Source organism: Sarcophilus harrisii, chromosome 6 (genome assembly GCF_902635505.1).
Source record: "Sarcophilus harrisii chromosome 6, mSarHar1.11, whole genome shotgun sequence".
NCBI classification, from domain to species: domain Eukaryota; kingdom Metazoa; phylum Chordata; class Mammalia; order Dasyuromorphia; family Dasyuridae; genus Sarcophilus; species Sarcophilus harrisii.
The window spans coordinates 169,647,126-169,663,250 of record NC_045431.1 but is presented as its reverse complement, the minus strand read 5'-3'; the positions used below and the strand labels follow the sequence as shown (position 1 = coordinate 169,663,250).

The 16,125-nt window shown below is 40.5% G+C and overlaps 1 protein-coding gene across 2 annotated transcripts in view; it reads left to right on the top strand.

The window, feature by feature from the left end:
- Positions 1-16,125, top strand: part of SPATA5 (spermatogenesis associated 5) — a 244,693-nt gene that overhangs the window by 16,418 nt on the left and 212,150 nt on the right. For both annotated transcript variants that reach the window (XM_031941363.1, XM_031941362.1), the window contains exons 9-10: positions 480-735; positions 7,538-7,692. In XM_031941363.1, coding sequence (XP_031797223.1) covers positions 480-735; positions 7,538-7,692 — 411 coding nt within the window. The remainder of the gene's footprint in view (positions 1-479; positions 736-7,537; positions 7,693-16,125) is intronic.

Here is a 16,125-nt window from a genome sequence, read left to right as displayed (position 1 = left end):
TGTAAATTGGAACCAGATTATGGACTGTCGAGGTCAAATAAATGAGTGTGTGCTCTATTATGGGGACAAGAGGGAACCACTGGGATTTCTTGAGCAGGGAAGTGACATGGTCAGACTTATACTTTAGGGAAATCATTTTTCCAGTTGTCTGAAGGAAGCATTGGAAGATGGAGAGGATTGGGGGGCAGTTAGAGGACTATTGAAATAATCTAGGTTAAAGATGATGAGGGCTAGGATGAACTGGAATAGTGGACATGTGAGAAACAAATATTTTGTAGGCATAGATGACAGGATTTGGTTACTGTTAGCTATGGGGGGAGGGGTGAGGGGAGAGAGGGCAGAAGGCAGTATTGAAATAGCTCTTAATACTAGAACTTTGAAATAAGACAGGAAAGAGTACATGTGAGGAGGGTGAGGGACTGAACAAATTTACTTCTTAAAAGAAGACAAAGTTGATGTTTTTCTCATTTTTTTTCTAGGAAGGAAGTGAGGGACGGGTTTTGGTTATTGGGGCTACAAACCGCCCTCATACTTTGGATTCTGCCCTCCGAAGGCCAGGCCGCTTTGACAAGGAGATTGAAATCGGGGTCCCTAATGCTCAGGACCGGTTGGACATCCTCCAGAAGCTGCTCCGAGGGGTCCCTCATGGCCTTCAAGAGGCAGAGTTGGTTCAGCTTGCCAACAGTGCTCACGGCTATGTGGGGGCTGACCTGAAGGCTTTGTGTAATGAAGCAGGTGAGACTTGTCTGCCTTTCTCTCTGGAGAGGGAAAGTGACCATAGTAACCCAGGGGACTGTCAGAGGACCTGTGTTCTCAGGTAGACCATAGTCATAGGCAGAATGGACACAGTTTGTCAGGTTGGCTGGGTATTTTATGATTCTTGTTTCATTTGCGCTTCACAACAAGCTTGTGCTGTAACTGTTACAAGTATCATGATCTTCCTTTTATAGTTGAGGAAACAGGATTATGTTACTTCTGTGGAGTCAGTTGTGATTAAACTCTGGCCTTCCCTACACCAGGTCCCCTCCTCTAATCGTTGCTGTGTTTTCTTTCTGAATTCTTTTATGATGAATGGCATCATCATGGGATCCCAGATTAGACCTCTCAGACCAACCCGCTCATTTTATAAATGAGGAAACTGAATCACAGGGAGGATTGTGACTTACCCATAGTCTCACATAACTAGGGAGTATCTGAAGTGGGAAGTCCTGTGACCCCTTTCCTCCACCATGTTATTAGTTTAGGAAGTCATCTATGTGAGGTGGAAATAACATTGGTTTTTATTTCAAAGAATTTGCAATGTCCTCCAAGCCAGCACTTTTATCCATGCAGATCCCAACCTGCCTGTCGCTTCTTAATCCTATGTTTCTTTTGTTCATTAAAAAAAAAATAAATCCTTTGTAAAAGAGATCTCCTCATCCTAGAGGCCTTCCTGTAGGTCAGGATGGGGAACCTTTTTTCTGCCAAGAGCTTTTTGGATTTTTATTTATAACATCATTTGGGGCCATACAAAATTATCATCTTTCATAACTCAAACATTGGGAGGCTGTTGTTCTACCCAGCCTTAGGCTCATCATCACCTATGGTTGATTATGCAAATGATTTTAGTTTGCTGGCTGGAGTTTCCCTACCCCTGTTTTAGACCAAGGGATCTCAACTTAGATCTGGGAAACTAAAAAACATTTTTTTTTTTTTGGATAATTATATTTCAGCATAATTGCTATCCTTTGTGATCCAATGTATGTTATTTTATACAATCAAATGCAATTTTTGTTTGTATGTTATTTGTTTGTATGTTATTTTGTACAATCAAAAATATAAATAATATCCTTACAACATTTCTATGATGTGTAGGTAACGGATATTGTTGTTTTATTATTCTTATTATTGTTGTTAGGGAAACATTATGGCATAATGGAAAGAATATTGGCTCTGGAGTCAGAGGTCATGATTTTAAATCTTACTTTTGATGCTTATGAACTGTATGATCCCTAGGAAAGTCACTTAACCTCCTTTGGGCCTCAGTTTCCCAATATGTAAAATGGGAGGATTGGATCATTCCACTTCTAAATCTGTGCTTGAGATCTAGTCTGCACCACTTCTCCAGGGGATAGGTTCTACAGATTCCTTTGATGAGCACATAAATATTCTGCTATCTGTCTTCATTTAGACCATTTTTTATTTTTCATCCCCTTGTTATTCTGATTATTCTAATGTGAGAAAAATATGTGATCAAATGAGAAACAATCAAATTGAGGGGACTATTTGGGAGAAATACCTGGGTAAGGGGCCTCTGAAATACTTCTCTGATTTGGATAAACATTTGGGCTTTTGTTCCAAGGAAGAATGAGTCTAGTGGAACTATCCTTTCCCACTCTGTATCTTTGTAGCTCATAGGTGAGTTGTAAAGCAGAGACCCATAGAGCATCTGCATTGGAATCATTGTACTGGGTCAAATCTTCAGACCATCATTCCCATCCTTATTAACAGAGCTGATGTTTTATAGAGCAATTTAAGGTTTGCAAACCCATATATATTTGAGTTTAGCCACGAATTTGGCAATTCACTCTCTTTGTACAGGAAAATTGATAAAGTAACTTATCCAGGGTCATGTAGTTCTAAGTATTGGAGGTAGGGTTTGAACTCAGGTCTTCCTGGCCAACATTCCAGAGCCATAGATATTCCAGGCCATTTTCTTCTGACAGTGACAGATTGCTTGAAGATGATGATCAGAGAATGCTTGGAGGTTCCAGATGTGACAGAGTATCCTTCAGGTCTTATTGTGCCATAGGAATAACAAATGTTTTTATTACAAAGTATATGGATACTCATTCAAACTTTGCTACCTCTTCATCGCAAGATCTCTCACTGATTAATTTATTGAGACTATTTTTGCATGTGCTTAGATTGGTAGCTATGGGAACTCTCTTGTTTTGCTTTTGTTCAAGGGCAGCTCTTTCTAATTCCTAGGACTCTAGAAAGGTTCTTACTTGAGGCCTTCTATCTTAATTGGTTACCTTGTGGTTCAGGCCAGGCTGATCACAACTGTGTAAGGCAGAAAGAAATGAGGTGAGCAGGGACTTGGTCCATCTCTGGGGCAACTTATAGGTCTAAGGCACTTTCCCATCCAAAGCGGTTTTTCATGGAATGTTCCCAACTGTGGTAATCCATGTGCTGGATTTAAAGCAAGGAGACCCTTTATTTACAAGTAGGGACAATGAGGTAGAGGGAAGCCAGGTGACTCATCCAAAACCACCCAGATAATAAAATCCAAAGTGAGATTTGAATCCAGGTCTTCTGGCTTTAGAACTTGTGTGTGTTGGAGGTAGGAGTGAACCCCGCTCTGTCCAGATCTGTTTCCTTCTCACCCCTGCAGCCAGTCTGCTTGTGGAAAGGGAGGCAGACCAACATTTGGCCCTGTTCATTTGTATGCTGTGTTTGGGTAAAAGAAGTTATTTTTATTGGATGTCTTTAGAAATGTTCCTTCTGAGACAGGACATCCTTCATCATGAATTGGTTTTTTTAAAAAAGTACACACACATACAGAGAGAGAGAGAGCACGCGCTGTATTTCACAAGTGATTTCCCCTGTCTGCCTATGCAGTTTACCCTTTTAAAAATCTGACTCTGAGAGCGGGTCCAGACGCTTCCCCAGGCCGCCCCCGGGGCGAGGACACCAAAAGTCAGCTTCCCAGGGGTTAGATTTTCCCTTCTGCCGCGGGTTCTTTCCTCCCGTGGTCAGGCATTTCCCCGGGTCCTGTCTGTAGATTTAATCTTCTCGGCCGTGCGAATGGCAAAGGATCTGAAATGCGGGGACACCGGGCAGAGGGGGTGCGTATGGCACCGGCCCAGACCCGGGACGTGGCCGTTACTGCCGGCAGTTAAGTCCCCTTCTGGTGGGGTGGGCTGTCTATTTCTTCTCCTCGGCCGCCCTCTGGTGGAAGCAGTTGGGAAAGGGGCTTCTGCAGTTACGTGCTTGTAAAATAAGCATTGGGGCTGCTCCAGCTGAAGTGGGCAGAAACCTCGGGCGTTCTGCTCTTACCCCCATTTTGTAGATGAAAAAACCGAGGCCCGGGGAAGGAAGGAGACTTTCCCACCATCACACCCCTAGCAAAAATGTGAGGAATTCATAAGCTTGTCAGAAACACACTGTACTTTGTAAATGTTAAACATTTTTTGAGATGGAAAATCATATTTGGCTCTGCTTTGTCTAATGCCTGTCATTTATCCAGAGTTCTAAGTAAGGCATGGTGAATGCTTAATATAGCTGGAGCCAGGTCTCACATCTGACACTTAATATATGGCTGTGGGTAATCACTTAACATTTATGAGCTTCAATATACCTGTATGGAAAATGGGCATAATTAATTCCCCTGGCTGTGGTGGAGCTCCCATAACATAATGATGCTATCTGTAAGCATTTTGCAGTCCTCAAGGTATTTTACAAATATCAGTTATGATTAACTTGCTTTTCTTTGGCATTAAAGTGCTGATTACTTAAGGCAGTCTCTTAAGTATTCTGTGAAGTGTTTGTTATGCTGTCTGATGTAGTGGGATTGCTGTTGTACATGGTAAGCTGGTCTCGGGGCCAGGGACACCTGTGTTTAAATGTTAACACTGACACACACTGGGAGTTTGATTGTGGTAGAGTCACTTCACTCTTCACCTAGGTGGCCCAGTGGATAGATTGCTGGGTCAACCTTAGTTCAAATCCCACCTCAGTCACGTAGCAGTTATTTGACTTTGAACAAGTTCTCTAACATTTGGCTACCTCAGTTTCTCCAACTGTAAAAGAGGGATAATAACAGTACCTATCTCCCAGGATTCCTCCCCCCTTTTCTTTTTCTTTTTTGCAAGGCAATTGGGGTTAAATGACTTGTCCAGGATCACACAGTTATTAAGTATTTAATGTCTGAGGTCACATTTAAACTAGTGTTCTTGACTTCAAGACCCAGTGCTTGCCAAGCTCAAGGCCATTCACTGTGCCATCTGGCTGCCCCAGAAGGTATAGCTGGCTTTTTTTGCGTGTGTGTGAGACAATTGGGGTTAAGTGACTTGCCTGGGGTCACATGGGTAGGAATTGTTAAGTATCTTAGGCTAGATTTGAACTCAGGTCCTCCTGACTTCAGAGCTAGTGTTCTATCCACTACACCATCTAACTGCCCCTTTTATATAGTTTTTATAAAGATCAAATGAGATAGTAAAGGTAAAGTATTCCTGGTCCATAGTAGGTACTAAATAAATGCTTGTTAAAAAAAAAAAAAAAGCACTGAGTTGTATTGGTAGATGGGAGTTTTCTGTACCCTTGAAATCTAGATCTACTCCTTATTCTGAAGATGCTTCCAAAAAATGTTAGAGTTAAAAATATTTTAGAAATTAGCATTGTTCAATGTTAAAAATAAAGCAATTTAATTATTGTTAAATCAAACGAGAATGCATCATTATTGTGCCCATGCTTAAACATGTTTAAAATAATCATTAGTTAGAAAGATACCAATGTTTTTTAAAAATTGAGAGGGTATTTTGAGGTCATTGATTAAATCCACATCTCCATTAGAGTCGAGGCAGATGGAATAATCAGCCTCTCTCATGTTAGGAATTGTGACTTTTCTGCTTAAGGTGAGGGGCAGGCCGGAAACTCCCTAGGAGCTGAGACTTTTTTGGTGGGGACCTGTCTACCAAAGTGGGGAGAGAAGAGTAGGTGTGGGGGGAGGGAGGATTTCCCAAGTAGACCCTCTCTCTGGAATAATGGCATGTCCTGTGTGCCACTGTGTGGCCATGTGTGGTAATTGCACCTCACCCCACTCACTTCATTCTGAAGCATCGGAGCCATTTTTCTGGATGTTGTAAATGTTGAAAAAAAACAATAATAGACAAAATCAAAATAATGAACTCAGATTTGGAAGGAACATTGGTGGTAGCTCTTGGGTTTTAGTTAGTCTCTTCCAAGCCATCTGTGTGAAGTGGTCACCCAGCCCTATCTCTCCAGGCAGCTCGTTCTCTCAGCTTCCCCTTGCCAGTGAACCTGAATCCTACAATTGGTGACAGTGATTGTTATTGTTGTCTTTCTGTCTCTTTCAACAACAAGCATTTGGCAAGTACTGGCTCCGTCTGTAGGAGCCAGGGAGAGCATAGGGGCCTGCTTCCAGAGGTGTGTAGTTTGTCCTTGGTTTTTGGTTTCCCATTTCATCAGGTAGAAGGGATAAGCAGGTGCTGGGCCTGGACCTTCATGGGTATCAGGAACTCCCGGATGCAGAAATTCCCTTGACCCATGTCCACTGGCAACTTCTCGGTTGATGATGGTCTGAAAGAGTTGTCCAGAGCAGATTAGGCCTTCCGTGGTTCACTGACCAAATAAAAACTGGCAGCCAGATGGAGAGCTGTGGCTTGCTGCTCCCTGGACTAGGGCATTGAGGGAGTAAGGGACTGGTTCAGTCATACAGCCGCCATAACCCGGGGCTTCCTTTATGTTGGCTGTCACTCTAGCACTTCCTGGCGCAAATAGGCACTCAATAAGTTCTCATTGTCTATGCCATCTCTCATTGATTCAGGTTTATTCCATGTTTGTGCTTGCTTCATCGCTGGCTCTGTCTCTACCTCTCTCCCCTTTTCTCTACCTCCACCTTCCACTTTCTCCCTTTCCTCTTCTCCTTTTTTCCCCTCTTTCTCTTCCCCTTTCCTCTTTTTCTCCCCCATCTTCCTGTCTTCTCTCTCTCTCTTTGTCTCTCTCTCTCTCTTTTTCTCTCTCTTCTCCATCTCTCCATTTTCCTTCTTCCTTTCTTTCTCCTTTCTCTTTCTCTCTTCCCTTTTCCCCTTTTGCTCTTGTCCTCTCTCTCTCCTGCCTGTCTCCTTTCCTCACCTTTTTATCTCTGTCACTTTCTATCTGTCTATCTATTTGTCTCCTTCACCTCACCCCTCTCTCTTTTTTTCTTTATCCATGCCTTTTTGTCTCTCCCCCTCTCTTCTTCTTTCTCATCTTTTGCTCTCCCTCATCTCCTTACTTTACTCATCTTCCCTTCTCTCCCTTCCTCCTTCCTCTTTTCGTCTCTCCCCCCTTTTCTCCCTTTCCCATCTCTTTCTCTTTGTCTTTCTGTCTCTGTTTCTTTGTTTGTCTGTCGTCTTCACCTCTCCTTTCTCTCTTTTTTCTCTCTCCATGCTTTTTGGTCTTTCCCTCCCTCTCTCCTCCTCTTTCTCATCCTTTGTTCTCTCTCATCTCCTTACTTTACTCATCTCCTCTTCCCTCCCTCCCTCCTACCTCTTTTCGTCTCTTCCCCCCTTTTTCCCCTTTCCCATCTCTTTCTCTTTTTCTCTGTCTCTCTCTGTCTGCCTTCTTCAGTTTTCTCCTCTCTCTTCTCTCTAGATGTCCCTCCTCTCCATTCCTTCATCTCACACGTCACAAATCTCTTGCTTCCCGCCAGCCCTAGGCTATTTCTTGGGGCTTCCTCCTTTTAGGTATGGTGGATGGAAGATACCATGGGTTTGTTCACTGGCATTCAGCTGGTGTTTTAATGGGAGATTTTTCTGTCTTCTCTCTGCAGGGCTGCACGCCTGGCGGCGGGTCCAGAAGCAGCTGCCTGACCTTCCTAATGGTGAGGTCGGGGAATCGGTGAAGGTGACTCTCGGTGACTTCCTCCAGGCCATGAATGAAGTCCAGCCAAGTGCCATGAGGGAAGTGGCCATTGACGTCCCCAATGTAAGTCACACCACATAATGTATCATCTTTGTTCCAGTTGCATTGTCCTCATATTCCATTTCCCACCTCCCAACCTTTGCCCAGGCTGACCCTCATGCTTGGAATTCTGTTCCTCCTTACTTCTTGGAACCTCTCACTCCCTCCAGGGCTCAGCTTATATGCCCCCTTTGTAGGGGCCCTTCTTGTCCTCTGACTCCCTATGCCATTGTTAGGAATCCCTTCTTTTAGATTGCGATTTTTTTTAAAGCAAACATTGACTTCATTGATATGGGGAGCTCCCAGGTGAGGATATTCCCTCTGCTATTAGATAGCAGAGGATATTCCCTCTGCCCTCCTTGAGGGCAGGAGCTGTCTTTTTACCTCTTTTTGTATCTGCGGTGCTTTGCATAGTACCTGACACATACTATGCAGTTTTTGTTGTTGAGTTGTTTCAATCATTGGGCTTTTCCATGAGGGCTTTTTTTGCCAAAGGTACTGGAGTGGTTTGCCATTTCTTTTTTCCAGCCCAATTTACAGATGAAACAAATTGGGTTAAATGACTTGCCCAGGGTCACATAGCTAGCAAATGTCTGAAGCTGAATTTGAATACGTGAAGAAGAGTCTTCCTGATTCCAAAACTAGTGAGCTATTCACTGCACCATCTGGCTGCCCCAAGTGAGCACTTAATAATGGTTATGCAATTGCATGGAGCCTTAGAGTGTTTCCTGCTATTTTCTGAGGTTAAATGCTTTATCCAAAGTCACACAGCCACACACAAGGACTGTATCAGTCAGCAAGCATTTATTAAGTTCTTATTGTGTGCCGGTGCTCTCATGGGGGAGACAACATCTGAGAACCACAGACAAAGGGGATGTACCGGTGATAATTAACAGAGGGAGGTCTTAGCGCTGAGAGGGCTTGGGAAAGGCTTCCTGTAGAATGTGGGATTTCAGCAGCGATGTGAAGGAAACCAGGAGGTGGAGATGAGGAGGGAAGAGCATTCCAGGTGTGGGAGATGGCCAGAGAGAAGACCTGGCATTAGGATATGGCATGGGTCTTATGCAACTGGGATGCAGAGTACCTGCAACGGAAACTACCCAATAACTGATTGGAAAGGCAGAGGACCAGCTCAGGGTGCTGGGCTTGGAGTTAGGAAGAACCAAGTTCAAATTCTGCCCCAGACACTTACTAGCTGCATGATCCTGAGCCAGTCACTTGATCTCTGTTTGCCTCAGTATCCTAATCTATAAAATAGGGATAATAATACCATCCACCTCCCCAGAATGTTGTGAGGCTCAAATAAGATAATTTTAACGACTTAATTATGTGCTTTGGCACAAGGAAAATATTATATAAATGTTATTTATTATTATGGTTATTATTATTATTATTACCACCATCTCCCAGAGATGTTATGAGGATCAAATGAGATATAAAGTGTTTAGCTTAGTGCCTGTTTGCTAAGTATGTTGGAGATAAAGAAGGGTTTTGTACAATGTTGGCTTGTTTGCTAAAAAGTGCCTCATCAGGGAAACGCAAGAGTCCAAGCAGAGAAAAAAAATGAAAAGATGCTAAATTAGCCATTTTCCATTAATGGACCCTTAAGGACTTATATGACTGGTAAAGAAGGCAGTGAGACAGGGAGAACAGTTGGGGACATGTACACACACCACAATGGGACCCATGGACTCCCATGGAAGGACTCCAGCAAGACCAGCAACAACACATGTATTGGTTGAGAAGATAAAGCTGGTGTGTGGCTGATTTTCAGGGATTCTGGATCCACATCAGTGAGACTATTTCATGAAACTCTGAGCATTCAGTCAGTATTTAGAACGGACACAAGTTAAGAGAGTCCATTGAAGTATTTTGAAATTTCATTGAGAAATGCAGAATAGACCCATGTGTGTGTTATGCGTATATGTGTGTATTTGTGTGTGTTAATTCAGCCAGAGAAAGCCAGCCACTCTTTCCACCTTGAAGGATTATGGATTGGGTTCTTACAGGAACAGCAAGTCCTCCCTGGCTCACACACTGTCCTGGGCTGGGGAGCCATCACGTCACTGACCTACACCTTTCCCTAGTAATCTATGTGTCACAGTGTTGTTTTTTAGATGAATGACAGGCGGGTCTCTTTGGTCACCAGAATGGAACTGTTAGGGTGGATTGTTTATTAATCTTGGCTCATATTTCCTTTGTGGCTTTTTGAGAAAAGGACCAGGAAAGTTACCAGCCCTGAAAATTCTGGCAGAAAAAGAAAACTGGCTGTGAGGACGTTGGGAGAATCAGCTTTTCTTGTGGCTGACTCAATGTATGACACACAGTGGGTGTTTAATGATATTCTTTGAATGAATTGGGGTGACAAAGATGAATGAATCTTCCAGGGAAGAAATAGTGGACAGAGGAAGAGTCTGACTTTTCTTAGTTATGTGATCCTGGGGAAAAGACCCTTAATTTGTCATAGTCTTAATGTCCTGATCTCTAAAATGGAAGTAAGTTTAGCACCTTTTTCATAGAGTTTTGATCAAATGGAATTATAAGTGAGGTGCTTCCAAAACCTTAAAATGCTACATAAATATTAGATATTATTAAATAATAATATATATTTTACAATTCCATTAATGTTAAAATTTATAGAGTACTTCTCATAACAACTTTTGAGAGATGAAGGGTAGGGTGAGTATTATTTCCAATTCCAGATGAGGAAAATGAGATCATAGTTGGCTGATTAGTAAATTTTGGAGTTTGTCAGGATTTGAACATGAGTTTCCTAATTCTCAAGTCCATTGGTCTTTCTGGTAGACCATGGTTCCCATATTCATGGCTGTTTAATTAGTGTTAGGGAAGCATAGACTCTATTTGGATTCATGTCCTCTCTGTGAGTTCTACGACCCAAGATGCATTATGGCCAGGGAGAACTCTTTGATAATGTATTGACCAACAATTCACATCTGAACATAATTATTTTGTAAACATTTAGCCTTAGGGGTCAGAGGGGGAAACCCCGGGATTTCTCTTTGTTGGTAGAGTCCATATAATTCTGGGGAAACTTGTCTGATTTAGGCTGTGGTAGAGACAGCTTTTTTGCTGAGAGCTTCTCTCTCCTTTTCCCCATTAGAACCATTACTGCTAACCAATGAATCAGGAAGCAACCATTTGAGTGCCTATATAAGTCCAAGGTCTGTACTCAACTCTGGGACTGCAAATACAAATGGAAGTTTCCTATGAGGGGAGGTTTGCTTATTATAAGCCGGCATTGGTTTTTGGTAACAATTAGCAGTCTACTTCATTCCAAACAATTAGAGTAGAATCATGTAAAAGAAATCTGTTGAACAATGAACCCACAGGATGATAACTGGGGCATTGGAGCTGGGATGAAGGGGATATTAATCAGGATGGATGATGGGGTTGGAACAGATATTTCACCTATTCCCCCATTCTTGGCACACAAGCCTGCCTGGGGCTCAGTATTGCTGGTCTTGGTTCAGCATAATTGTATTCAAATCACTAAATGCTATGGAGTGAAAAAAAAAAAAAAGGGCTACCTAAGAGCTAGGGATGGAAATCAGCATTATCAGTGAAAATGTAATTGGATAATTACAAGAAAAGGTCAGAAAACTGACCTCAGCAGTAAAAGACTAATTCAGTGTTTAGCCAGCCAGTCGATCAGTTAGCATTTATTAAACACCTATTATGTGTCAGGTACCTACTATGTGCTAGGGTTAGGAGAAGAGGCAAAAGATAATGCCTGGTCTTAAGGAACACACAATCTAACGGGGACAAGCAAATGCATAGAAACAAAGTTTTATACAGAATAAATAGGAAGTGATTAACAGAGGGAGGAACTAGGATTAAGAGGGGATGGGAAAGGCTTCCTTTAAAAGATGGGAGTTTGGGACTTGAAGCAATGGAACCCAGACTAAGTTTCCCAGGTGGCCCAGGGATGAAGGGATCATCTTGATAAGTGGTGGATTTCCCTTCTTAGAGGCCTCTGAGCAAAGGTTGGATGGGGACAGCCAAGAGGAGGAATTCTGAATGGGGTACAGAATGAGCTAGATAATCTCTGAAGTTCCTTCTCTGACTGTTCTGTGGTCTGCTCTGCTTAGATCACATCTGGAATTCCCATCTTGTTCATTTTTAGAAAGGGAATTGGAAGACATGAATTTCTGTGGAAGATAGGGCACCAGGATGGTGAGGGTACTGAGGATTTTGAAAGACTTTGTCCCTGAGGCTTTGAGAATGTGTTGGAGCTCTGATCACTTGGTAGAATGGAAAGGACATTGGCTGTCAAGCCTCCAGATTTAGGTCCAAATCCTACCTTTGACCTAGCTGTGTGACCTTTGGCAGATTTAAAAATCTTCTCTGTTCTCAGTTTTCTCAATAATACTATTAAGTAGTTGAACTAGATGGCCGCCAGGGCCCTTCCCAAACCTAAATCTATGATCCTTCAGTCTTTTGGGGTTACTAAACTGATCTTACATGTCCTAAGGAGTTCTACAGCTCTCTTGTTAATTGAGCTCATGAAAGACTTTCTTAATTTTCTTCTGATCCTATATTTATAATACCATGATATTATGCCATTTTTCTTTTGGGATTTCATGAGGTGGCAGCTGTCCATGGTGCCTGCAGTGTCACCTGTGAGCTTAGACAAGATGAACACAAATTAGAAGATAATTTTCCATAGAAAATTATGAGAGAAAAAAGTCCTGTGATAGCACCGTTGCTGTAGGGAGACTCCTCTTTTCCTTCCCTTCTAATGTCTTGGCAAATGTGTCTACAAGAAGGAGTAGTGTGTCAAGCCATCTGAGTGATTTATGCCTAAGAGTGTTCAGAGGTGAAACCATTGTTAAGACCCACTTCAACCAAGTAGGAGATGACAGTGTGTATTTCTCTTCCTTTTGAGGAATGGTTTCAGGTGGGGGGGGATCCAACATGTGCCAACATTAGTTTAGTCTACAAGGAATGGAATGTCCCTGGGTGAGCAATGTTGTCAATTAGAACTGAACCTTTTGTATTGAAATGACCTATTTTATTGTTTGTTTTTGAGTAGACAAGGATTTTATTAAGATGAAACTTAGTCATGCTTGTACTTCCCATGTGGTGGACATATATATAAGAATGTCCGAGAGTCAGCTTTATTCACTTTTATCTGAGTGAACATTTGTCTAAATAAATGTGCACAAATATTGATTCAGTTTTATTCAGTGAGCATTTATAGAGTGCCGATTGTGTACTGGGGATGAAAAGACAGAAATAAAATATTCCCATTCTGGAATAAACTTATGAGGGAAACAACATACACACATGTATATATATATATATATATATATATATATATATAAATAAAACATACTAAATTTACATAATAAATATATACAAAGTAAATCCAAAAAAATACTTTGTTTAGAATAGGCATTCAATGCCTTTTATGTTTCATGAATATATATATATATATATATATATATTTTTATATAATGTACATAATAAGTATATACAAAGTAAATACAAAAACAATTTTGTTTAGAATAGGCATTCAATACCTTTTTTATTTCATGGACCTTTTGGTCAGTCCGGAGAAACCCTTAGGTTCCTTCTTAAAATAATAATTTGTTGTTTCTATTCATAACTGAAGAAAATGATGCTGTTTCAGGGAGAGCGCAAGAAGGATGTAGATTTTTTCCCATCTAAGTTCACAGAGTCCTCTTAATCTTTCCTCACGGGTGATCAACTCCTTGGATCTAGAATCATATTTCTCAAATTGCTGTAAAACCCTTGAATTTCTACCTGTTGGAGATCTGGCTTCTGGGAGAAAATGTTGATGCCAACAGTACTTTGACTACTAAAATATTAACTATTATTTTATGTATCCAGTAATATTGATCATATCCAGAAATGTTTCAATATAAAAATAAGCTTACTTTCGTATTTTTCTTAAAATTTTTATTCTGTGATTCTTTTAGTATCTTAGGATTCTTTTAGACTAGCCCTAGTGGGGCTGTGAGTCTGTACCTAGCCATAAAGTTTCCCATGATAATTCTGGTTTGGGAGATCTCTGTTGGACTCCTCCTGGGATGTAGGGCAAAGAGCCTCAGAATTGCCTCCTAATCCTGGCATGAAAACTTCCTGTGTGATTTTTGACAAGGAATGTAGCCTTGTGGGCTTCACTTTCCTTGTGTATTTAAAAATAGATGGTTGGATCTGGATATTGCACTTATTTCCTTTTCTTTTTTCCTTCTGGAATTGTTTTCCTTATAAACCTAATAAATATAAACATTTTATTTAATAAAGAACAGAAAAAGAAAATGGCATATAAATCATGAATCTCTACCAGATGCAGCTTTCTGAAAAATTACTATTTGTTCCTTTTTTAATTCTTTAAGTCTTTTTTTAATGGGCTAGTTTGGGGAAGCTAGATGGCACAGTGTTGGGCTTAGAGTCAGGAAGACTTGAATTCTTCAAATACTTAACTGTGTACAAATCAGTTAACCTCCCTCTGCCTCAGTTTCCTTATTTGCAAAATGGGGATAATAGTAGCATCTACCTCTGACAATTATTGTGAGATTCAAATAAGATAATAATTGTGAGGTATTTCATAAACCTTAAGGCTCTATTTAAATCCCAATTATTAATATTTTTATTATTGTTTCATTTGACAATAATGTTAGATTTATCTCCACTTAGCATGAGTTCATCAGAATCATCAGATTCCACATAATCTGTCAAAGTGACCTTTAAACTATAGTCTTTTAATAATTTTTATTTTTTAAATTAGCAAGCATTTATTTTACACACCTTCTCTCATCAAGAAAAGGACAAAACCCTTTGAACAGGCCTATATAGTTAAACAAAACAAATCCCCATATTGCTTAGTCATTCCCCAATTTTTAAGCATTCCCATGATTTCTGATTCTTTGTGATCACAGAAAGAGTTGCTGCAAATATTTTTGTAGTTCTTGGTTTTAAAGAGATTCTAATGATCATATTAAGGAGATGAGCATTTCTTACTTTGCTTTTAGTGTTCTGTTTTTGTTTTTGTTTTTAACTAGAAACAAGCAATGTACTTTGCCAAGAACTTTGTATTGATATAAACACATGGTTTTTATTGAGTTCATTTATATCTTCTCTGTTTATCCTTTTCTCAATCTAAATGTTTTGCATTTTTGTCAGTATGTCTGTCTTGTCTCAGTCATGTTTCTTGAGCATATAATTGGTTCTTCTCTTTCATTTATGTCATGACTTTTTTTTTTTAACTTTTTCACTTGGTAAATTAGTTTTCCTCTTTCTCTTCATCCCTCCCTCTCTTCTCCCCCCTCCTCTCTTTCTCTTTCTCTCTCTCTCTTTCTCTCTCTCTCTCTCTCTCTCTCTCTTGCTCTTGCTCTCACTCTCTTGCTCTCTCTCTCTGTGTTTCTCTCTGTGGGTGTTTGTGTATGTGTATGTGTGTATCTGTCTGTCTGTCTCTGTCTCTCAAACAAACAAAATAGCTGATCATTTTATATCTATTTTTTAAATATATTTTTTTTAAATTTCTTTACAACATTATCCCTTGCACTCACTTTTGTTCCGACTTTTTCCCTCCCTCCCTCCGCCCCCTCCCCCAGATGGCAAACAATCCTATACATGTTAAATATTGCACAGTATATCCTAGATACAATATATGTGTGCAGAACCGAACAGTTCTCTTGTTGCACAGGAAGAATTGGATTCAGAAAGTATAAATAACCCGGGAAGAAAAACAAAAATGCAAACAGTTTACATTCATTTCCCAGTGTTCTTTCTCTGGGTGTAGCTGCTTCTGTCCATCATTTGATCATTTTATATCTAGAAGTCAGCTAGCATTTCAGCTCTGCATCTTGAGAAGTCCTTCTAGGTAGAATGCCCTATATGCAGAGGTAGAATGGTCACTGTCCAGGACTAGGAAAACCAGGACAATGATCTACTAGTAAGGAAAATATTGTCTTTAATGCATCTGAGGACCCTTTCAATTCAAAGATTCCATGAGTCTGGACAGTGAGGAACTTTGGCTAGTCTGGTCTCCCTTGCCTCAAAACCCTCCCTACTAGGAGGAAGAAATTTGTGACCAAAGATGAACTAGAGACCATTATTGATCACAAAATAGAAAATTTTGATTACATTAAATTAAAAAGCTTCTGTACAAACAAAACTAATGCAAACAAGATTAGAAGGGAAGCAACAAACTGGGAAAACATCTTCACAGTTAAAGGTTCTGATAAAGGCCTCATTTCCAAAATATATAGAGAACTGACTCCAATTTATAAGAAATCAAACCATTCTCCAATTGACAAATGGTGAAAGGATATGAAGAGACAATTTTCAGATGATGAAATTGAAACTATTACCACTCATATGAAAGAGTGTTCCAAATCATTATTAATCAGAGAAATGCAAATTAAGACAACTCTGAGATACCACTACACATCCCTCAGATTGGCTAAG